Below are 22768 nucleotides of genomic sequence, written 5' to 3'. Positions count from 1 at the left end.
TTACTAAGGTTGAATTCAGGAACTAGCATCTGTTAGGTAGGTGCTGTATCTTAAACTATGCCCTGACCATTTTTGCTTTAGTTATTTTTCAGATAATGTCTCACTTTTGCCTAGGGTCAACTTCAGACTAGTCCTCCTACCTATGCCTCCTGAGTAGCTAGGATTACAGTTGTGAATTGCCATACTTAACTTACTTTCTGAGATAGAGTCTCAACTTTCTCGGCCAAACTGGCCTCAAACAACATTTTTCACTGCTCAAGCAGTTGGGATTACAAGCATGAGAGCCATCACACCTAGCCCAAGACAATAGAATCTATTTGTCCATGTTCATAGCCCAAACTGACACTGTTTTAACACAATGGAGGACCATACTGCCTATTTGTTTCCAATAGAAATAGGTAGACAATGAGTCCATCCTAATTCTGTTAGGCTGTTTCAGTGTACATAATAAATGACTTGAACAAAACAGACAAGAAACCTGGTGCTAAAAGAAGGGAAACTGTTCTCATATCAAAGTTATAACCTACCAGGCAACTGAGGAAGGAGAATCTGCTTCAGTGGTAAGAAGAAATTCCTCTACACAAACGGAGGGCCAGTTCCATATGGGAGTGAGAGTGCAAATATCCCATAAACTCAGCACATTCTGCAAAAAAGACATCTCACCTATACGTCTTAATGATCCTGATTTTATATCTGATAACATACATCTAAAGAGCATAGTACACAAAATGGTGACTCACCCAGCCCAGCTAAAATCCTTGTCTCTGTAAGTTTTATAATATTGTTTGTGTGTATGTGTGTGTATTCCAGTACTGGAGTTTTAATTCAGGAGGGGCACTGTCCCTTAGCTCTTTTGTTCAAAACTGGTACTCTACCACTTGAGAGAAAAGTCTCACAAACTTTCCTGCCTGGGCTGGCTTTGAACTGAGATCCCAGTCTCTTGACTAAGTAAGGATTACAGGCACAAGCCACCAGTGTCCTGCAACATTTTTATTAATAAACATATGATCAGGGTGAGGATCTTTCTCAGTGGCAGAATGCTTAAGTAGCATGTATGAGGCCATAGGTTCTATGTGCAGCACCACACAGACACACACGCAAAGAAAGAAAAGAAAACATCCAAAGAGAAACATTAACATACATCAGTATCCAGCACAAAAAGCAGGTTGTCAATCAGCTGGAACTTCTTTGCTCCTATAACAGAAAAGAAGTTAAAGAATTTTATGATAGTATTACATACAATCATATTTAAATTGCAAACTAAAATAGCTACAGAAAGACAAAACTGTATTTTATTTAAATTTTTCCATTTTTACCTACTCCTGCTGCTTTTTAGATTTTTTTAGGTAATCAGTAACATGTAAAAACTCCCAAAAGAGGAGTACTAATTGTATTATATCAAGAATGATCCTGGGCTGGGGATATGGCCTAGTGGCAAGAGTGCCTGCCTCATATACATGAGGCCCTGGGTTTGATTCCCCAGCACCACATATACAGAAAATGGCCAGAAGTGGCACTGTGGCTCAAGCGGCAGAGTGCTAGCCTTGAGCAAAAAGAAGCCAGGGACAGTGCTCAGGCCCTGAGTCCAAGCCCCAGGACTGGCCAAAAAAAAAAAAGAATGATCCTAATGTGGACAATTTTCAAACAAATCTAGCTTGTTTTAGAGAATAATAAAATTAACCCACTGCCAGACAGTGGGTTCAAGCCCAAGTATTTACACTGAATGAATGAAAAAAATAATCCATATGCCAGCCCAAATATATGAACATAAAAAGTATAACCCCCACAATAATTACAAAAAACTAGTTTCATTAGCTTATTTTACCGTTCATAATCTCTGTATCAATTAGGTTCTTAACCATCATTTCTTTCTTGGTAGAATCTGGTTCCCATTTTGAAAGTGCACAATTACCAATTCCCTGGAAAAATGAAAATAGTACGACAATTACAAATTTGGATCTGAGACCTGAACTTTCCTTAAAGTAAAATATAAGCTATATAGATTACTAACTTCAAAATATCTTTCCATGTGGTTGGGAATGTGGCCTACTGGTAGAGTACTTGCCTAGCATGCATGAAGCCCTAGGTTCGATTCCTCAGCACCACATATACAGAAAAAGTCAGAAGTGTAGCTGTAGCTCAAGTGGTAGAGTGCAAGTAGTAGAGTGCTAGTCTTAGGCAAAAAGAAGCTGCAATTATCCAGCAACATGTCAGACTGGAGGCATGGTTCAAGTGGCAGAGTGCCAGCCATGAGTAATAAAACTACCTTGAGTTTTTAAGCCTCAGCATTGGCACAAATGAATAGATAAATAAAGTAAAATATTTTTGTTAGAATAACCACAAATAAGCTAGGCACTGGTGGCTCACATCTGTAATTCTTCAACTCAGGTGGCTATGATTTGAGGATCACAGTTCAAAACCAGCCTAATCAGGAAAATCCTTTGAGAGTCTTATTTCCAATTAGCTACTGAAAAGGCAGAAGTGGAACAGTGGCTTAAGTGATCAAGTGCTAGCATTGAGCACAAACTTTCAGGAAGAGACAAGTAAAAGTAAAGATGCAACATTTTCCTAATATATACATTTTGGTTTATTTACTGATTTAATTTTGTTATGTTACAAATTAACGTTTCAAGAAGAGCCCCGTCCTGAAGCTGGGCATCAGTAGCTCATGCCTGTAATCCTAGCTACTCAGGAGGCTGAGATCTGAGGATCATGGTTCAAAGCCAGACCGGGCAGGAAAGTCCATGAGACTCTTATCTCCAATTAACCAAAAACCGGAAGTGGGGCTGTGGCTCATGTGGTAGGATGTTAGCCTTGAGCACAAAGATGCTCAGGGACAGCACCCAGGCACCCATTAAATCAGTTCAATCACTGCAACTGACAACAAATAAATTAAGATAAAATAAAATAAAGATAGTTACCCCAATTATCACAGGAGTTTCACTTGTTAAATCACCAGCCACAAGATTGAGACAACCAAGACTATGATAATTTTCAGTAGAAATAAAACTGGATTTAATCTGTCCTTGTAACTGTAAAAACAATTAGAATGTTTTATACAGATTTAAGTCCCACAAAAATCAGTTTAACTCAATTAGATGTAAATGTATTTTTAAACGAAAATGTTATTAAAATGGCATATCAACCCCTACAACATCAACCAGGAGAACAACTGTACACAGAAACTACATTTTATATTAAATGTAAATTTAAAGAGAACAATATAACTTTGGTTCCTTACCTTTTTGGCTGCTTCCAAGTCTACATTCTCAATTGCTGCACGAAAATACAAGCAAGTAAACTAGATTGATTAATTTCTAAGTTAATATAGACTAAAAAAATAATACAAGTCACCCTCTGTGTTAAGATGAAATGAATGTGTGCTCGTTCAAAGAAGTCAGAATTGGTATTAACTTTTCAGTTTGGCCCTTGCGTGCCACGCAGATGCACTTCCTCGCATTTCCTACACATACCATGTTCCATCCTACTGAGAGGGTCAAGAGAGGCCCTACGTATCAAGTATTCTCCATTTCTGGTTATAGAATAGCCCTTTCTCCTGTCTAGCTTCTTCATCAAACTACAGAGAGTTAGTGCATCTTAAATCTTGTCATATACCCTGGACCCACCACAGGTCTCACACATAGTAAATGTTTTGGAAAAGTGTGTTGCTAATTGCCATGTCATGATAGCTACTCAGGAGGCTGAGATCTAGGGGTCATGGTTCAAAGCCAGTCCTTGCAGAAAAGTCAATGAGACTCTTATCTCCAGTTAACCACCAAAAAGCCAGAAGTAGAACTGTTGTAAAAGTGGCAGAGCACCAGCCTTGAGAAAAAAGCTAAGGGGGAGCACCCAGGTCCTGAGTTTAAGTCCCAGTACCAGCACACATACACATAAAAAAAGAATATTCAGTACCTAGAATATAATAAACCAAAATAGTCTTTGAATAGTTGAAAATTTACCTAGAAAACAAATAATTCATAAGAAAATAATAGATTACTTACCTTGCTGAATTTTTACAAGCTGAATATTTGTAATATAAAAAAATCCATTGTTTGTAAGAAGCAGCATATAATAGGTACCTATTAAAATAAAATCAAAATCATTTTCTCTAAAAAGCATATGGCTATAAATGTAAACCAATTATCTTAAAATGTCAATTTCCTTATGTATTTTTTCATTTTCATGGCAGGACTAGGGTTTTAATTCAGGGCTTTTCACTTGCTAGGCAAGCACTCTACCACCTGGGCCACACCTCTAGCCCTATTTGCTTGTAGGATTTTTTTCAGATAGGGTCTCTCATGTCTTTGCCTGGGACAGTCTTAGACCCTGATCCTCCTATCTCACCACCAGGCCTAGCCTGTTTGTTGAGATGGGATATGTCTAACTTTGCCCCAGCTGACTGAAAGCCACGAGCTTCCTGATCCCTATCTCCTGAGTAGTTAGAAGTAACATACATGAGATATTGCTTTGCTTCCTTTCTTTCTTTAAGTGGTACTGGAGTTTGCATTTAGGGCCTGGGCATGAGCCCCTGGCACCTGGCATGAATATCATTTTTATTTTTGCCAGTTGCACTACCACTGAGCACATTCCCAGCCATAAATATGAATTTTTTTAATTTTTTTTTTGGCCAGTCCTGGACTCAGGGCCTGAGCACTGTCCCTGGCTTCTTTTTGCTCAAGGCTAGCACTCTGCCACTTTAGCCACAGAGCCACTTCTGGCCATTTTCTGTATATGTGGTGCTGAGGAATCGAACCCAGGGCTTCAAGTATACAAGGCAAGCACTCTTGCCACTAGACCATATTCCCAGGCCATAAATATGAATTTTTTATTGTGTTTTCATCAGAAGCCATGCAAAAATCATTCAAGAAATCTTACCTTCATTTGAGCCATCTTTCTCAATAACAAGATTCCGGTAGGTACAGTGATTTTCATCCTTAGCTTTCTCAACAAATGCCTAATTGCAAATTAATTTCAAACTATAAGATTAAACCCAGAACAATATGAAAGGATACTAGTCTTTAAACCCTAGTGTTATCGAATACCATCAGCAACAATTCTATCTATAGTTACTCTAAACACATTAATTTGAGGATGGAAAAGTACTTAGGACAAGCATATAAAATAACTTCAAAGCCTAATTTTTCCAGTTTGCTTTTAGTTTCTATGTTTCTGAGGCATGTTTAAACTTAACATAAACATTATTCTCTCCACTTTAAATAAGTTACGTATATGGCTTACTTGAATTTGAATTGTCTAAGAAATTATTTAGAATTTAGGAAAAAATGAAAATCATGACAGGCTCTTACATTGGTGAATAATATTTGCTTTGATGTCACATGAATAAGATGCAAGTTGCCGCTTCTCTCCCCCACCCAGAGAAACTTTCCTTCTTGACACAGGCCAACTACATCCGCTGCAGTATCTGAAAATTTCAAATCAAAGTTAAGCCTCCTCAAAAAATTTTTTTTAATTTTTAAAAATTAAAGACAAGGATGCCCACTCTCCCCACTTCTTTTCAACATAGTGCTGGAATCCCTAGCCATAGCAATAAGGCAGGAGGAGGACATCAAAGGGATCCACATCGGCAAAGAAGAAATCAAACTATCCCTATTCGTAGATGACATGATCTTATATCTGAAGGACCCAAAAAGCTCAGTCCCCAAACTCCTACACCTAATAAACCATTTTGGCAAAGTAGCAGGATACAAAATCAATCCACAAAAGTCAGCAGCTTTTCTGTACACCAGCAATGTACAAACAGAAAAGAAAATTATGGAAATAATACCATTTACAATAGCTAAAAAAGGAATAAATTACCTAGGGATCAACCTAACTAAAAGACGTGAAGGACCTATTTAATGAGAACTATAAAAATCTAAAAAGGGAAATCAAAGAAGACACAAGCAGATGGAAAGACCTCCCATGCTCATGGGAAGGCAGAATCAATATAGTGAAAATGGCCATATTGCCCAAATTGTTATACAAATTCAATGCAATCCCCATCAAGATCCCAGCTATATTCTTCACTGAAACAGAGAAAGCAACCCATACATTCATATGGAACAGCAAAAGACCTAGAATAGCTAAAGCAATTCTAGGCAAAAAAAGCAGTGCAGGAGGTATCACAATACCAGACTTCAAGCTCTATTATAGAGCCATCATAACAAAAACAGCCTGGTATTGGTATAAAAACAGACCTGAAGATCAATGGAATAGAATTGAAGACTCAGAATAAAACCGCACTCTTACAGTCAGCTGATATTTGACAAAGGAGCTAAAGACATACAATGGAAAAAACATAGCCTCTTCAACTACTGGTGCTGGGAAAACCGGGGAGCCATATGCAGAAAACTCAAAGTAGATCCTACCCTATCACCATGCACCAAGATCAACTCAAAATGGATCAAGGACCTTAACATCAGACCTGAATCCTTGAAACTACTGAAGGACAGAGTAGGAAAGATGCTAGAATGTATAGGCACAGGAAGGAACTTTCTGAATAGAGTCCCAGGGGCACAACAGATAGGGGAGAAACTCGATAAATGGGACTACTACAAAATAAAAAGTTTCTGCACAGCTAAAGACATAGCCACCAAGCCACCAACCATATGGAAAAGGATCTTTACCAGCACAGCAACAGACAAAGGCCTAATATCCATCATCTACAGAGAACTCAAAAAACTAAGCCCCTCCAAGCCCAATAAACCAATTAGGAAATGGGCAAAGGAGCTAAAGAGAGACTTCACAAGAGAAGAGATAAAAATGGCAAAGAGGGCTGGGGATATAGCCTAGTGGCAAGAGTGCCTGCCTCGGATACACGAGGCTCTAGGTTCGATTCCCCAGCACCACATATACAGAAAACGGCCAGAAGCGGCGCTGTGGCTCAAGTGGCGGAGTGCTAGCCTTGAGCGGGAAGAAGCCAGGGACAGTGCTCAGGCCCTGAGTCCAAGGCCCAGGACTGGCAAAAAAAAAAAAAAAAATGGCAAAGAAACATATGAGGAAATGTTCAACATCCCTGGCAGTAAAGGAAATGCAAATCAAAACAACCCTGAGATACCACCTCACTCCAGTTAGAATGGCCTATACTCTGAACTCAGGCAACAACAAATGCTGGAGGGGGTGCGGGGAAAGAGGAACCCTTCTCCATTGTTGGTGGGAGTGCAAATTAGCACAACCACTTTGGAGAACAGTTTGGAGGTTCCTCAAAAAGCTCAACATAGACATACCCTATGACCTAGCCATAACACTCCTAGGCATCTAACCTGAACAACAGGCCTCAAGATATCAAAAAGACATCTGCACTTCCATGTTTATCGCTGCATAATTCACAATAGCCAAAATATGGAAACAACCCAGATGCCCCTCCACAGATGAATGGACCCAAAAAATATGGTACCTATACACAATGGAATACCACACAGTGATTAGAAATGGTGAAATATTGGTATTCGCAGGGAAATGGTCAGAACTTGAACAAATAATGTTGAACAAGACAAGCCTAGAACACAGAAAACAAAGGGGCATGATCTCCTTGATATATGACTGTTAAGGTGGGGGAAGGGGGAGACAGTAGAGACCAGGTCTGCGAAACCAAAAACTTCTTGTCAAATGGTATTTCCCATAGGTCTGGGTCAGCGACCCTACATTATGTAACTAAAACCAAACAACTACTCAACATATAAAGGTAAAAAATAGACCTCTCAGTGGATCACAATAGCTCAAAAGCTATGTATGTATGTTTATATAAGACAAGGATAAGCAAACTCTATTGTTGATGTTACATTTAAAGTCCTAGGTGAATTTCCTTTGGCGTAGGCCACGTGGCTATTGTATATGTTTTTGGTACACTGTGTACTGTATATATGTCTACCTGATCTAGGGAAGGGAAAGAAAAGCAGGGTGTAAGATATCACAAGAAATGTACACACTGCCCTATTATGTAACTGTACCCCTTTTGCACACCGTGTCAAAAAAATTTAATTAATAAAAACATATGCAAATTTTGTTACAAAAAGGCCACAAATCATTCTTATTCTAAACTTTTCAAGAGAAAAGTCATGAAGAAAAAGAAAACTACTTTCATTTGGTTGATAAATATTTTTGAAGCATTTACCATATACTAAGTAAGCATTGTTCTAAGGCTTATTGCTGATATCTGAAGTTAACAACATTCCTGTCATCACAGATATCAAATCCTAAACAATTAACATAACAAGAAAATTATTAGACCTGTAAAAAGGTATTAAGTGTTCTAGAAAAAGAAGTTTGGGCTAGTGCTAGTGAATCATGCCTGTAATCCTAGCTACTCAGGAGGCTGAGATCTGAAGATCATGGTGCTAAGACAACCTGGGTAGGAAACTGTTAAGACTCTAATTTAACCAGCAAAAAGCTGGAAGTGGAGCTGTGGTTCAAGTGGTAGAGCTCCAGCCTTGAGCAATAAAGCTAATGAACAGGCCTTGAAATCAAGCCCCAGAATGGGTGCAAAGAAAGAAAGAGGGAAAGAGAGAACAAGAAACAAAGAAAGAGGGAAGGAAGGAAGAAAGGAAGGAAAGAAGGAAGAAGGAATAAAAAGAAGCAATTGGAAGAACTATGCATTTTGCAGTATCAATCAGAACATTCAGAAAGACTTGAAGAAGAGTGAGAAAATTAGCTAAATTCCAGTCAATGGGCACAGCTCAAGTATCATCTGGTGAGAGCTTGACTGTGTTTATCTAACAGAAAGATTGGGTAACTGACAGGGTAGAATAAGAAATGCATAGTTTGTGATTTATGAATGGAAGCTACTCTATATTATCAGTGACACAATGAGCCCTGTGGACTGATCAGGGGAGACTTCTTGCCTTTATTTGTCTACGTTCTCATGTAAGTATTCCCAATAATCATCTTTCTCAAATAATTTCTACTCAAGAGAGAAAAGACTTTCATGTAACTTCACAATATTTTCCCTAACTTCAACACAAATAATAGACTTATCACTTGGGTTATTATTCCCTTTCATTTTGTTTTGTTTTTTCTTGTCAGTACTGAGGTTTGACCTCATGATATCTTGCCTCCAGCCCTGCTTTTTGCTGTTTATTTTGGAGATGGAGTCTCAAGGACTTTTCTGCCAAGCTATTTGGACCTCAAAACTCTGGAACCCCACCTCCTGACTAGCTAGGATTACAGTCATGAGCCACCAGTGTTCAGTTTAGACTTGTGTATGAGTGTGTGTGCTGGTCTTGTGGCTTGAACTCAGGACCTGAACCCTATCCCTGGACCTTTTTTTGCTCAAGGCTAGCACTCTACCACTTTAGCCACAGCTTCACTTCAGGCTTTTTATATAGTTTATAGAAGATAAGAGTGTCAGGGACTTTCTTGCTTGGGCTGGCTATAAACCATGATCTTCAGATCTTAGCCTCCTGAGTAGCTAGAATTATATGCATGAGCCACTGGCACCCAGCTCAGTTTAGATTTTTTTGAGACAAGGTCTCACTATGTAGCCCAAGTTAGCCTAAGACTTGTAATTCTCTTGCTTTAATCTTCCCAGTATGGGAATTTGGGCAGCAGGAATGGCTCACGTGGTAGAGTGCCTGCCTACCAAGCACAAGACATTGAGTTCAAAACCCCAGCATCACCAAAAAAGAAAAAAACAACAACCACCTACCAAGTACTAGAACTATGAGTGTGTACTATCACCTAAACTATTCTTAGGTTCATGTTCACGTGTACCTAAAGCCCTTTAAACTCCAAGAATTAATGCATGTTTCCAAAAAGTTTTTATAGTAGTATGTATCCTAAAAAGTATTTAAATACCTGCTGACACTGAAAATATGTACAAGATTCAAGAAATTGAACACAAATGGGCCCCAATATATGTTAACACAAAAACCATACAAGCAAGGTTAATTATTGTTTTACGGTATGTTCCCGAGACATACTGAGGGAAAGATTATCTCAGTATCCTTTGAGTCTAGTGTCCAACAAGAGAAAAGTATTCAATATTTTCCTGACATGCATGCAATTCTAATTCTTAGGAATAACAGGATAAAACCAGTCAGAAATTATAACCAAGATATATTTAGCTTTCAATGTCTTGCATTATATTAGACTTACCAAATATAAGATGTAATTGAAGTGATTTACAAATACTGTCCAGTAGTATCACCGATTGATCTGCTACTATTATAAACCCATCATTTAAGCTGCATGCTTTTATCTTTGGATTTAATGAGGCCTACAGGATGGCAAAACGTAATCAAAATTAAAATACTTTACACAAGTTTAATATTTACCAACAGTACCCTCATATACTCAAACATCCAACTTTCAAATGTCACTAGATAATACTTTTTTTTCAGTCTAGTTAATTAAGCAACAAGGTTTCCTTTGTATGGCATATCTTAAAAATTCATCTGGGACCCAGGTGCCAGTGGCTCATGTCTGTAATCCTACCTACTCAGGAGGCTGAGATCTGTGGATGGAGGTTCAAAGCTAGCCCAAGCAGGAAAGTCTGTCAGACTCTTATCTCCAATTTATCACCAGAAAACTGGAATGGGTGCTGTGGCTCAAAGTGGTAGAGAGCTAGCCTTGGGTGAAAAAGCTCAGGGGCAGCGCTCAGGCCCTGATTTCAGGCCCCATGGCCAAAAAAAAATTCATCATGGGAGGCAGGGTGGGGGACAGGGAGATAAGTCTGGCTCAGGTGCCAGCCAGAGTGCCAGCCAATGAGTGAAAGCAACAGATACCAAGTTTGAGTCCTTGTCTTAGACAAAAAAGAAAAAGAAAACTTCATCCACACCAGGTGCAAGCACTTAGCTAATTAGGAAGCTAAAATCTGAGAATTCCAATTTTAAGCCAGCTGAGGCCGGGAAAGTCCATGAGACTCTTTTGTTTGTTTTTTGCCAGTCCTGGGGCTTGAACGCAGGGCTGGGTACTCTCCCTGAGCTTCTTTTTGATCACGGCTAGCATTCTACCACTTAAGCCACAGTGCCACTTCCAGCTTTTTCTGTTTATGTGGTGCTGAGGAACTGAACCCAGGGTTTTGTGCATGCTAGGCAAGCACTCCACCGCTAAGCCAAATTTCCATTCCTCCATGAGACTCTTATCTCCAGTTAATCACCAAAAAAGCTGGAAGTGGAGCTCTGGTTCAAGTAGTAGAGTACTATCCTAGAGCAAAAATCAAAACAAAATAATAAAAAGGCTAAGAGCGGTTCAAATCTTGGAGCACTTGCCTAGCATGCTCAAGGCTCTAGGTTCAATCTCTAGTACAGAAGAAAAGAAAAAACCCCACAAAATCTGCTAGAATCACAATGAATATATATTCCTTCATAAATTAATACATTTATCTTGCTACTAGGCCTGAAAAGCACAATTTTATGCATCATGTTGTAACATTCAAGAATGAACCAGTCATGACGATCGTGAGTCCAGGCTGGAGCTTGCAATAAAGACTCTCATGTGATTAAAAAAAAAAAGAATAAACCAGTCAATGTCAAAAACACTACCTTTTCAGAGGAGATCTTCACAAGCAAATCTACTTGGTACAAAGCCGTGTCTTTTCTTGAACCAACACTCAGATAGCCACTGCCGGTGTCATCACTTGTTAGTAGCTCAATATCATTCCACATGTTTCTGAGATTGTCTTTCTGAGTCAGGAAGTTCTGTCTGCTCTAAGAAAACATGTAAAACCACAGTCTACATTATCTTGTACAAAACTTCAGAATCTTGTTTCTTGGAAAATGAAAAGGCTTGCTCAAAACACAAACGCCAAAACATCAATACTTTTAAAGAGCCTACATGTTATTTCTTTTTTTTTTTTTTTTTGGCCAGTTCTGGGGCTTGGACTCAGGGCCTGAGCACTGTCCCTGGCTTCTTTTTGCTCAAGGCTAGCACTCTGCCACTTGAGCCACAGCGCCCCTTCTGGCCATTTTCTGTATATGTGGTGCTGGGGAATCGAACCCAGGGCCTCATGTATACGAGGCAAGCACCCTTGCCACTAGGCCATATCCCCAGCCCCCCTACATGTTATTTCTATGCTTACTAGACACTTTGGACCAATAAGATAAATGAAAATAGGTCATGAATTTCATCAGAGAACACCACATGGTATATAAACACAAACCAACAAGTCTGGATTTTCTCTGTATTCTAGAGCTTCCAATATTTCCTGTGCTCAAACTGCTTGAAACGATACCAAGTTTTCATTCAAAACAAATCTTTCACATGTGTAGCAATAAAGAGCATAGGTTCTGAAGTCGGATTTCTTGAAATAGCTCACGGCAAAAATTTTAAAGTCCGTGGGGCTGGATTGAAGCCCTGGGTTCAATTCCCCAGCACCACATATATGGAAAATGGCCAGGAGTGGCGCTGTGGCTCAAGTGGCAGAGTGCTAGCCTTGAGCAAAAAGAAGCCAAGGACAGTGCTTGGGCCCTGAGTTCAAGGCCCAGGACTGGCAAAAAGAAATAAATAAATAAAAATAATAATAAAAAAATTTTAAGTCCGTTAATATTTTCACAGTATTGACATACTTTAAAAAAAATGGTAAGAGGAGGAGAAAAAAATAAAACTGAATTGGGTTTGGACTGCACCAAAGACTACAGATGGGACCTTAGCAGAGCCATTGAACCATCTCAATAGCAAAGATTATGTAACTCATTAACTGTGAACTGGGTGGGAACAGAATACAAGATCAAAAAAAATTTTTGTCATAAAAATCTATGAGAGGGGAGCTGGGAATATGCTCTAGTGGCAAGAGTGATTGCCTCGAGTACATGAAGCCCTGGGTTCAATTCCTCAGCACCACATATATACATACAAAAAAAGGTCAGAAGTGGCGCTGTGGCTCAAGTGGCAGAGTGCTAGCCTTGAGCAAAGCCAGGGGCAGTGCTCAGGCCCTGAGTCCAAGCTCCAGGACTGGAGGGAAAAAAAGAAAGAAAAAAAAATCTGAGAGGAACTGGGCAGATAGCTCAATGAAAAAGTGCATGTTTACCACTGGGTTTTATCCTCAGTACCAAGAAACAAACTGAAGTATGGTAGGTATGGCATGGGTAACCATTTTTGATGCAGGGTTTATTGTTTTTTAAATGACTAGTCAGTTGTTCTTGGGCAATTATCTAATCGTCCTTTTCCTTAATTTTTTTTTTTTTGCCAGTCCTGGGGCTTGAACTCAGGGCCTGAGCACTGTGGCTAGCTTCTTTTTGCTCAAGGCTAGCACTCTACCCCTTGAGCCACAGTGCCACTTCTGACTTTTTCTGTTTATGTGGTGCTGAGGAATCGAACCCAAGGCTTCATGCAAGCTAGGCAAGCACTCTACCACTAAGCCACATTCCCAGCCTCCTTTTCCTTAATTCTATAATCTACAAAGTAGGAACTTAGTTGGATCTACCCAAAATGATGTAATATTGAGAGTTAAAGGTTTACCGGGCATGCCAGAGGCTCATGCCTGTAATCCTAGCTACTCAGGAGGCTGAGATCTGAGGATTTGGTTTGAAACCAGCTCAGGCAGAAAAGTCCCTGTGAGACTCTGATCTCCAATTAACCACTCAAAAAACCAGAAGCGAGGGCTGGGAATGTGGCTTAGCGGTAGAGTCCTTGCCTAGCATGCATGAAGCTCTGGTTTCGATTCCTCAGCACCACATATACACAAAAAGCCAGAGGTTGCACTGTGACTTAGTGAGTAGAGTGCTAGCCTTGAGCAAATGGAAGCCAGAAACAATGCTCAGGCCCTGAGTTCAAGCCCCAGGACTGGCAAAAAACAAAACAAAAAGAAACCAATGGTTATGAATGAGATAGTAAATGTCTTTGCCCTTATTAAGTATATAATCTTGGAGCTGGGGATATGGCCTAGTGGCAAGAGAGCTTGCTTCGTATACATGAGGCCCTGGGTTCGATTCCCCAGCACCACATATACAGAAAACGGCCAGAAGTGGCGCTGTGGCTCAAGTGGCAGAGTGCTAGCCTTGAGCAAAAAGAAGCCAGGGACAGTGCTCAGGCCCTGAGTCCAAGCCCCAGGACCGGCCAAAAAAAAAAAAAAGTATATAATCTTGTGGAAAGAACACCAAAAAACTACCATATTTCATATGATCATGTGTGTCCAGAAATTTTAATGTTTTATTTCTTTAATGTGCCCAATTTATTTTGAAGTTTAGGAACACAGGACAGTTAAATAATCGACCAAAGTCATCTAATGGACATAAAGAGAAAATAAGTGGACTTAAGTCTATGTCCACTTTTAATGGTTAGATTGCCTCCCAACAACATAAAAGTGCACAAATATCAGGAGGCTAGAAAATCTCATCTCCAAGTAAACACAAACATACAGAGCCAGAAGTAGAGCTGTCCCTCAAGTGTTGGAGTGCCAGACTTGAGCAAAAAAGCTAAGGACCCGAGTTCAAGTCCCAGTATTGGCACATACAAAACAAATAAATACAATAACCTTAAAATGCACAAATAATTCCTACTAGTGCTTAATATTTTGAAGGAAAGAGGGCTTGGACGAACTGGGGAGTTGGTTTATGGACCTGTTTGGGAAGGGAAGGAAAGAGGTGCCGTAGGAGCTGAGACCTGAATGACAAGAAATCAACTATGCCAAGCTGAAGGGAGACAATGAAGCAGTCACAGGGAAAGGACATAAGAGCTGGGGTGGTCTGTGGCTTTCTTGAACTGTTAAGCCCAAATCATGACACCCCAAAGACCACTGAAGATCACCAAGACTGAGATCGATGCAAAAGCAAGGGTGCCATTTATTAGGGAATGCGCATGCGGGCCAACGTGCTCATCAGACGCAGCAGAGAGACGAGGGCCCTGAGAAAGGGGATTACATACTTTTTATACAGGTGAACAAACAACTTTAGGGGCTTTCCACATCTCCCCTTACCCCATTGGCTGACCTTTAGCATTATCTGATCTGTTAAGAGTCTGATTGGCTGTCGGGCTGGGGATATAGCCTAGTGGCAAGAGTGCCTGCCTCGGAAACACGAGACCCTAGGTTCGATTCCCCAGCACCACATATACAGAAAACGGCCAGAAGCGGCGCTGTGGCTCAAGTGGCAGAGTGCTAGCCTTGAGCGGGAAGAAGCCAGGGACAGTGCTCAGGCCCTGAGTCCAAGGCCCAGGACTGGCCAAAAAAAAAAAAAAAAGAGTCTGATTGGTCTGGAGACATTATGGTTGCTTTAGAATATCGCAACATATAGCAATGGTCTATTCTTGGCTAAATCAGCTTGCTTTTCTTACTTTTGATTGGCTAACTATTGGGTGACTATATATTGTGGTTTTTCCAGTAACTGTTTTTCTTGTTTCCTGGAATTGGCTCTTTACCTTAACATGGCTGCCTCTTTTCAAAATGGAGTTACTTTGGTCTCTCATTCCCCCCTTCTCATAGGAAGCTGAGGAGCCAATCATGGTTCCTCTGAGATACCCTTGTCAGCTCATGGGGTTGTCTCAATGCATGAATCGGCAGCTTGCGGGTCTAGGGGTAAATATTGTTGTCTCAGTACCATTAGTTGAACTGTGTTCACCCGATCTTTTACAAAGGCTATAAACTTATTTATCACACAGGGTCCTACTATTAAGGCTATTATTATAAGCAAGGGTCCAGCTAAAACTGAAAGCAAAGTTGTAAGCCAAGGGGAATAATCAAACCAGGATTCAAACCAACCTCTTGGTTGTTCTCTTTTTCCAAACCTTCTCAAACTTTTGCTATAGACTGTCTGATAACTCCAGAGTGGTTAACATAAAAACAACACTCCTCTCCTAGTGCAGCGCATAGTACCCCCTGCTGTAAGAAAACCAGGTCTAACCCTCTTCTATTCTGCAACACTACTTTGGCTAAGGAAGCGTGGGACTCTTCTAGTTGATCCACTTGTCTCTGTAATTCTTGAATGTCTTCATCAATAGCTCCCCACAGGCTGGCAAAATGGGAGCGTTGTTGAATTAGGGCTGTAGCTCCAGTTCCAATTCCAGCTGCTCCCAGTAAGGTCCCTATGGTTAGTACCACTGCCGTAGCCATTTCTCTTCTTAATCTTTGGGATGAAGATTGGGCTTTGTCCTTTAGCCTAAATATCACTTCATCTTCCATGTGATAAATTAACCTGGGTATCAGTTGGACTATTACACAAAATCCGCGTGTCTGATTAATTACAGAGGTGTGTGCATGTGGAGTCAGACCCGTATTACAAACCCACCAACTTTTTTTTCTTTTTTTTTTTTGGCCAGTCCTGGGGCTTGGACTCAGGGCCTGAGCACTGTCCCTGGCTTCTTCTTGCTCAAGGCTAGCACTCTGCCACTTGAGCCACAGCGCCACTTCTGGACATTTTCTGTATATGTGGTGCTGGGGAATCGAACCCAGGGCCTCATGTATACAAGGCAAGCACTCTTGCCACTAGGCCATATCCCCAGCCCTCACCAACTATTTTCTGCCAGCAGCAAATACACCTCTTGAGCCGGTATGGGAAAGGTTTGGTTACGAAGGTGTTTGAGGGTTTGAGGACTACCTATACAGCTCCCCCGGCCGTGCACTGTTTCCAAGGTCAACCATGACTGCCTTGGTTGCCATCGACAATCCTGCACCTTCTCAGTCTGTACATAATTTCCACTATGGCTATTCCTTCATAAAAGGGTAATTGCACATCATAGCACATCCAGCAAGAGTCTGTCACCTCTGGGCGAGTTTTGTTAAATACTTCATGGGTATGTCGCAGTAGGTTCCATAAGGGGGCTCCTAGAGGTTGATTCTGCTCAGCAACTGCTGTTGGCTCTGGAGCCTGGCCACTTGGTTTCTGTACAGGCCTGTTCCTGACCGGTCGCAGTGCGGTGTTAGGGCCTACAACTATGGAGAGGTGAATTGGGGCCCTCAGGACTTTAAGGGTGAAAAGAACTCCAGCATGGGATCCTCCAGGTTGATACAGCCTCAGTCCCCATGACTTTCCCAATTCCCATCCTTCTGTTTCTTTTCCTTTTTGGGTAAATTGGGCTAATATTTTGGAATCCTGAACATTAGGTTTGGTAAAGGACACCAAATCACCTCCCTTTCCCTTCCAACTGGGGTATGCTGCCACACTGGTTTCACATCCCCAATTCTTGCAATAGTATTCCAAGGGTCCTCCACACTTTTCAGTTCGCTTTCCTCCAGGACATACACCAAGATCTCCATCTACATTCAGGGTAGGAATTTGTCCTACTAGTCCGTGCCCATGATCCTTCTGCCAGATGGCAGAGATCAAACATTAGATCTTGGAACCATATCTGTGGTCCTACCTTGGTGCCTAGGTCTATACTTTTTTCCCGTGTCAGGGTTGTTTACAATCCATATCCATTCATAAGGATAGTGGGGATTAGCATTGCAAGCAAAAAATGACATCATGAAAGTTAAAAGGGTTTTCATCTTTTGGAGTTAACAGTCATATGGCGCAGCTTTAGCTTTAAGGGGTTGTCTTTGTTGCTGGTTGCTTGCCACCTGGGAAGGAAGCTCTTCTCTCACCAGTACTGGATCTGCCAGCTTCACTTGTGAATGGTGTATCCAAGTGGTAATGCCATCCACCTTGAGAGCGGTGGGGGTGGTCAGTATCACCAGGTAAGGTCCTTTCCAGTGTGGCTCCAGGTTTTCCTGTTGGTGGCGCTTCACATAGGAGGAACAGGAGGGGGCCCCATGGTATAGACAGCCTGCAACCGTGCCCAAACCTCCTGTTGTGTCTGTTGGAGGGCTCTAAAGGAGTGCAACATAATCATCAAACTCTGTTAACAGGTGTTAGGACAAGTTAGGAATAATGGAAGCGGGACTTCCAAACATGATTTCAAAGGAGGTAAGTCCAATTTAAGGGGAATTCCGTACCCTATAGAAGGCGAAGGGGAGGAGCGACACCCAGTCCTTGCCAGTCTCTATGGTCAATTTAGTTAGGGTCTCTTTTAGAGTTCTATTCATCCTCTCCACCTGTCCTGAGCTCTGGGGTCTATAAGCACAATGTAATTTCTAATCTGTCCCCAGTATACTTGCTAAGCTTTGTACTATCTTGGACACAAAAGCAGGTCCATTGTCCAAGCCTATCTGAGTAGGGAGGCCATACCTGGGTAGGATGTCTTCCAACAGCTTTTTAGCTACCACTTGGGCTGTTTCTCGCTTGGTCAGGAACGCTTCTACCCATCCTGAAAAGGTGTCTAGGAGAACTAACAAATATTTATATCCATATTTACCAGGTTTCACCTCAGTAAAATCTACTTCCCAATAAGCTCCTGGTTCGGTTCCTCTTCTTCTGGTGCTCGGTGTTGAGGAGATCTGCGCGGCATTGGTAACTTGGCAGGCCCTGCACTTGGAAACAATACTTTCAATCTTTTCATTAACCCCACGAATTCTGATTTTCGCATGCCTTAACAAGTCTTGCATCTTCCTGACTCCCATGTGAGTGCTCTGATGCGTCTTGCTCAACACCTGGTCCCCCAAAAGTTCAGGTAGGATCACACGATTTTTTGAATCCCACCACCATCCATCCAGGCATTGAGACATCAGCAATCCTTTCATCCACCCTTGTTCTTCCTTGGTGTGAGTTGGGTACATTGGTAGCTCCCTTGGTCCAGGGTCTGGTAATTTGGTTACTAAAGTCTCTTTGGCTTGGAAGGCAACGCTTCAGGCAGTCTGATCAGCCTCCGGCTACCCAGTGTGACTGGTTTTTGATGACCAGGGCAATGAACAATGGCCAGTTTCTTTGGCAGCCACAGGGCTGCTAATAAGGCTAAAATTACTTCCTTATTTTTAAGTCTTTCCTTCTGCCGTCAGCAACCCTCTCTCCCTGTAGATGGCGCCGTGTACATGTGCTGTGGCAAAGGCATAGCAGCTATCAGTATATTCAGCTATCAGTATATTCGGTCAGTTTCTTGTTCCATAGTAAGCTTATCTGCGTCTTTCACCATTAGGGCTGTGGCCCCTATCATCCGTAAACAAGGAGGCCATCCGGCTGCCACCGGAACTAGTCTCTTTGATAAATATGCCACAGATCTTTTCCATGGGCCCAAGTATTGGGTCAGGACCCATTTTGCCACACCTTTGCTTTCACCTACATACAAATGAAAGGGCTTAGTCACATCTGGGAGACCCAATTGGGGTGGGGGGTGCCTGACAGCAGGGCTGTTTTTATATGGTTAAAAGACTCCTCTCGGGCTGGGGATATAGCCTAGTGGCAAGAGTGCCTGCCTCATATACACGAGGCCCTAGGTTCGATTCCCCAGCACCACATATACAGAAAACGGCCAGAAGCGGCGCTGTGGCTCAAGTGGCAGAGTGCTAGCCTTGAGCCGGAAGAAGCCAGGGACAGTGCTCAGGCCCTGAGTCCAAGGCCCAGGACTGGCCAAAAAAAAAAAAAAGACTCCTCTCTTTGCTCAGTCCAGTCAAAAGGCTGGTTTTCTTTGGTGGCCTCATAGAGAGGCTTAGCTAGTTCTGCAAAGCCCAGTATCCAAAGTCTACAGAATCCAGCTGACCCAAGGAACTCTCTTACTTGTTGGGGAGTCTGGGGTGGAGGAATTTTTAACACGGTCTCTTTTCTGGCCTGTGTGAGCCACCACTGTCCCCCTTTTAGCATGTACCCCAACTATGTCACCTCCTGCTTGCAGATCTGGGCCTTCTTTGCTGAGGCTCTATATCCCATCTCTCCCAGGGTTCGGAGTAAGTCTTTGGTGCCTTGCAGACAAGCCTCGGCGTCTTCAGCCACAACCAGAAGGTCATCCACATACTGCAGGAGAGTCACATTAGGGTAGAGGGAGCGAAACTCACCCAGGTCTTCATGCAGAGCTTCATCATAGATGGTCGGGGAATTCTTGAAGCCCTGCGGCAGTCTGGTCCAAGTCAGTTGTCCTTTGATTCCCCTCTCAGGGTCGGTCCATTCGAAGGCAAATATTTCTTGACTCTTGGGAGCTAGAGAAAGCATCTTTCAAATCTAGGACAGTATACCATTGTCGGTCAGGAGGTAGGGAAGTAAGGAGGGTGTACGGGTTGGGCACAGTCGGGTGTATATCCATCACTTGCTTATTTCCCTCAAGTCCTGCACAGGCCTGTAATCGTTGGACTGTGGCTTCCGAACTGGTAGGAGTGGCATATTCCAGGCAGACTGACATGGCCTAAGTATCCCTTGATCTAATAATCTCCTTATGTGAGGAGTGATACCCTTCTTGGTCTCCAGAGGCATGGGATACTGTTTGGTTCGAGCTGGGTCCACTCCTGGTTTGAGCTCCACATACACTGCAGGTCTGTGCTTGGCCCATCCCATTCCTCCAGTTTCTGCCCAGGCTTCTGGAAAGGACTCGAGCCAATAGTCCATTATCTCACTTGGGGGAGCCAGTTGCTCATGAAGTCGATATTCATCCTCTAAATTTAGAGTCAACATTTGTATCGGCTTTCCTTTTGAGTCTGATATTTCAATCTTACCGGGCTGAAAATGAATCTGAGCCCCCATTTTGGTGAGCAGGTCCTGGCCAAGAAGAGGGTAGGGGCACGCTGGGATCACCATAAATGAGTGGTATACCTGTCCCACACCTAAGTCCACTGTTTTTCAGGTAGTCCATGAGTAACGGTTCATCCCAGTGGCTCCCTGTACCCAAGATCATTTCTTTGAAAGCTTCCCTTGAGGTTCCAGAAAGACTGAATGTTGAGCCTTCGTGTCAACAAGGAAGTCTGTTGGGGTCCCCTCCACTCTTAAGGTCACCCTGGGCTCAGGGAGGGGTTCCGAACCCCATCTTCCCTATTCCTCATCTGTAACGTCAGTGGAGAGGACAGAGGCTCTGCGCTCCCCGGAGTTCCACCCATTTCTCGGTCTTTTAGGGAAATTTTTAACCCAATGTCCCATCTCCTTGCAGTATGCACACTGGTTCTTGTGAAGTTGGGGGCGTCTACTATCCCTGTTGTCTGGCTTCCTGTAATTCCCTTGGTTCCCCACAGCAGCTACCAAGACCCGGGTCATTTCCCAGGTGGCCTTGTTTTTCTTCGGGGGAATCTCTGTTGTTGTACACTCTCTGGGCTATGGTTAGCAGGTCTTGGACACTTTTTCCTTCCAAATTCTCTAACTTCGGCAACTTCTTCTGAATATCTGGGGCTGACTGATTGACAAAGTTTATAACAACCGCTGTCTGGTTTTCAGGAGCTTCTGGATCTAGCAGGGTGTACTGCCTATAGGCCTCCATTATTCTCTCTAAAAAAGGCTGCTGGAGTCTCCTTCCTTCCCTGCTGAACTACATAGACCTTGGCCAAATTGGTTGGTTACAGGCTGCAGCCCTGAGACCCGCCATTAGAGTCTGGTGGTAGACCTCCAGTTGTTTTCTACCTTCTGGAGTCATGAAGTCCCATTGGTTTCAATTAGGCAATACCGCAGTAGGAAAAGCTGCATCTATAAGAGCTTGGTCAGTGGTGGGGAACCCATCCACCCCGGGGGACCAACTTCCAAGCCTCAATCTATATGCACTTTCTCTCCTCTGTAGTGAAGAGGCTGCGCAACAGCTGCTGGCAGTTGCCCCAGGTAGGCTGGTGGGTGAACATTAGGCTATCAAAAAGAGAAATTAAGTCTTGGGGGTTCTCCGAAAATCGGGCATTCTGAGCCTTCCAGTTATAAAGGTTACTAGTACTAAAGGGCCAATATTGAAGCTGAGGATTTCCTTCCTCATCCAGGAGTCCCACTTCCCTTAGGGGCAATGTGGTGGTTGTCTCATCTGTTTCTGGTAAGGCAGGAGTAGTTAGTTCCTCAGGTAACTCTCCCTCTAGTTTTCCCAGTGGGACCCTCTAGAGTCCCTTTTCCCCTGTCCCTCCTCACTCTAGGTGGGGCTTCCTAGGCCTCTGAGGGAGCTGGGTTAGGGTTGGGTAAATAAGGTGGGGGAGTAGACAAAAGAAATTCAGTGTCCCTGTCCTGAGGTAAAACAGAATACAGAGGGGGAGGCAAGGCGTGGAAGTTTCTTGAGGTGGCGCCTTCTCTGGTTTTTCAGGCGGCTTTTCCTTGGTCACCAGAACAGTGGCCACCTTTTCCTGTATGGGGAGAAAGGGCTTGATCCATTGAGGGTCCTCTACCAGATCTTCCCAAACCAAGATGTAAGGAACTTGGTCCAGATGCCCCCTTCTTTCTGGAAAGAAGATTATTTATTTTTTTTTTTTTTTTTTTTTGGCCAGTCCTGGGCCCTGGACTCAGGGCCTGAGCACTCTCCCTGGCTTCTTTTTGCTCAAGGCTAGCACTCTGCCACTTGAGCCACAGCACCACTTCTGGCTGTTTTCTGTATTTGTGGTGCTGGGGAATCGAACCCAGGGCCTCATGTATACAAGGCAAGCACTCTTGCCACTAGGCCATATCCCCAGACCTGGAAAGAAGATTTTAGTTTTCACTTTAGAGATTACAGATTTGTCAAAGGTGCCTGTCTCAGGCCACCCCACATCAAAGTAGGCTACTCTGAGGTGCAGAATTTTATCAACTTGCCTTTCTTTACTTTTGCACCTGGCTCCTGCCCTCTAGCTTTTACCTTTTTAAAGTTATCAACCAAAATAGAGTAGTCAGTCTGTCCCATTGATCCCGGTAGAACAGTCCACCAGCAACACCACTTGCACACAGAAACACACACACACACGACAACACGAAACAGATGGCGCGGATTTGAAATGCAATTTCAGTAAAAACTCTTGAGAGGTGAAACAGAAACCACAGGCCTTTCTGTAATTTCAAACAGTTAAATAATAGCAGGGGGTGGCAACTCCCTCTGATGGTCAAGAGATCTTGTCTGGCAGCAGATTGCTGGACTCCACTTTTGTCAGCTCAGTCCGTTCCAGTCCCTACCCAGT

The 22768-nt window shown here is 42.7% G+C and overlaps 1 protein-coding gene across 3 annotated transcripts in view; it reads right to left on the bottom strand.

Annotated features, from left to right (window-relative positions):
* Positions 1 to 22768, bottom strand: part of Kntc1 (kinetochore associated 1) — an 86911-nt gene that overhangs the window by 62852 nt on the left and 1291 nt on the right. For all 3 annotated transcript variants that reach the window (XM_048343026.1, XM_048343029.1, XM_048343028.1), the window contains exons 2-11: positions 11481 to 11645; positions 10093 to 10213; positions 5307 to 5422; positions 4876 to 4954; positions 4002 to 4079; positions 3242 to 3276; positions 2922 to 3032; positions 1826 to 1919; positions 1142 to 1194; positions 528 to 643 (exon numbers count right to left, since the gene is read on the bottom strand). In XM_048343026.1, the coding sequence (XP_048198983.1) occupies positions 528 to 643; positions 1142 to 1194; positions 1826 to 1919; positions 2922 to 3032; positions 3242 to 3276; positions 4002 to 4079; positions 4876 to 4954; positions 5307 to 5422; positions 10093 to 10213; positions 11481 to 11603 (926 nt within the window). In that variant the 5' untranslated portion in view covers positions 11604 to 11645. The remainder of the gene's footprint in view (positions 1 to 527; positions 644 to 1141; positions 1195 to 1825; positions 1920 to 2921; positions 3033 to 3241; positions 3277 to 4001; positions 4080 to 4875; positions 4955 to 5306; positions 5423 to 10092; positions 10214 to 11480; positions 11646 to 22768) is intronic.

Source organism: Perognathus longimembris, chromosome 3, assembly GCF_023159225.1.
Source record: "Perognathus longimembris pacificus isolate PPM17 chromosome 3, ASM2315922v1, whole genome shotgun sequence".
Taxonomy (NCBI): domain Eukaryota; kingdom Metazoa; phylum Chordata; class Mammalia; order Rodentia; family Heteromyidae; genus Perognathus; species Perognathus longimembris.
The sequence above is the reverse complement of the archived record's forward strand: the minus strand, read 5'-3'. Positions and strand labels throughout refer to the sequence as shown.